Below are 1,571 nucleotides of genomic sequence, written 5' to 3'. Positions count from 1 at the left end.
CTGGGGAGAGAACCCAGGAGTCCTGGCTCCCAGCCCCCCCTGCTCTAACCCACCAGCCCCCACTCCCCTCCCAGAGCCGGGGAGAGAACCCAGGAGTCCTAGTTCCCATCCCCCCCCCCGCTCTAACCAGTAGATCGTACTGTCTCTCTCCCTCCCCCACTCAGAGGTGCAGCCGTGCCTGATCCGATGCCAAGTGCCCAACTCCTTGTCTGCCAGCTGCAGAGGTGCCCTGCCCTATAAGTCGGGCTCTGGGGTGGGGGTAGGGTACGTGGTTTTGCAATTGTTTCTCACTCTATCTGTGCAGTGCCCGGCGCGCCGGGGCCCTAATCTCCGTCGGGGCGGGGGGGGGGGGTCATGTGGGAAGCAGAACTGGAAGCAGATGATGGTAGGGGAAGTGAACGGGCCAGGCTTAGTCAGAGGACAGGGGGACCGTGCGAGCTCGCACGCACGCTACGAAATCCGTACGTGTTTGCACGACCGGGAGGGGCACGTTACCCCTCTTCCATCGTGCGAGGCGGTGCAAGCCCCCTCTGGGTTTGCACGAGGCTTTGCCTCCTTTCCGTAGCCATGCAGAGGCGGGACAAACCTGGGCACCATTGCACAGGGCCGTGCAACTTGCACGGGGGTGGGCGTGCAACGCTTTCAGTGTTTGCCCTGGGGCTTTGCACGCCCGTTGCTGCGAACTGCCCTGCAGCGGTGCCGGGAGGGCAGGGAGGGATGGGGTCCCGCCCCCCACGGCTCCCCGGGGATGCAGGGAGCTCACCAGCAGGGGGCGCCCCTTGTGTCTCTGCAGGAGGACGAAGTCCCGCCCCAAGCCGGGCCGGGGATAACCTCGACCCTGGTGCTGTCGGTCTTCACGGCCGTGCTGGGGTCCCTGCAGTGCGGGTACAACATCGGTGTGATCAATGCCCCCCAAAAGGTAAGAGACTCCCCCCAACGCGCTTTCCCCCCTAGGGGGCGCTGGCTCCCACCTGGCCCCAGGACAGGGACTGGCTGGCTCAGGGGGGCGGGGAAGGGGCAGGGGCCTGTCCCCTCTAGGGGGCGCTGGCTCCCACCCGGCCCCAGGGCGGGGACTGGCTGGCTCAGGGGGGTGGGGAATGGGGCTGGGGCCTGTCCCCTCTAGGGGGCGCCGGCTCCCACCTGGCCCCAGGACGGGGACTGGCTGGCTCAGGGGGGTGGGGAATGGGGCCCTCGGCGTCACCCCTAAGAAACAGGGAGTGTGAAGCTGAGGGGAGGGGGGCCCAGGGCTGCAGGTGGGGAGTGAGGGGCACCGGGCAGTGACCCCCTTTTCTCCCCCCACCTCGACCCCTCCCAGATCATCGAGCAGAACTATAACGCCACCTGGCTGGCGCGGCACAACGCGTCCATCGACCTCGCCACGCTCACCACCCTCTGGTCCCTGTCGGTCGCCATCTTCTCCATCGGGGGCATGATCTCCTCCTTCCTGGTGGGGGTCGTCTCCGAGTGGCTGGGCAGGTAACCCCGCTCCGCCCCCTGCTGGGGGGGTGCTCTCCCCGGGCAGGCGGGGCTGGCCCCAGGGCGGCGCTAGGGGGCGCTGTGGGGCAGGGAGC

At 68.1% G+C, this 1,571-nt stretch overlaps 1 protein-coding gene across 1 annotated transcript in view; it reads left to right on the top strand.

Annotated features, from left to right (window-relative positions):
• Window positions 1-748: 748 nt before the first annotated feature.
• The window catches only part of LOC112122924 (solute carrier family 2, facilitated glucose transporter member 4-like), a gene marked incomplete at its 3' end in the record, with an annotated part of 2,178 nt that continues 1,355 nt past the window's right edge, over window positions 749-1,571 (top strand). Inside the window, exons 1-2 of the mRNA XM_026662318.2 lie at window positions 749-919; window positions 1,316-1,476. Of these exons, the coding sequence (XP_026518103.2) occupies window positions 749-919; window positions 1,316-1,476 (332 nt within the window). The remainder of the gene's footprint in view (window positions 920-1,315; window positions 1,477-1,571) is intronic.

Source organism: Terrapene carolina, unplaced genomic scaffold (genome assembly GCF_002925995.2).
Source record: "Terrapene carolina triunguis isolate 2854851 unplaced genomic scaffold, T_m_triunguis-2.0 Scaffold26043, whole genome shotgun sequence".
Lineage (NCBI taxonomy): Eukaryota > Metazoa > Chordata > Testudines > Emydidae > Terrapene > Terrapene triunguis.
Note: the sequence above shows the minus strand (reverse complement) of the source record. Positions and strands in the feature narration are given on the sequence as shown.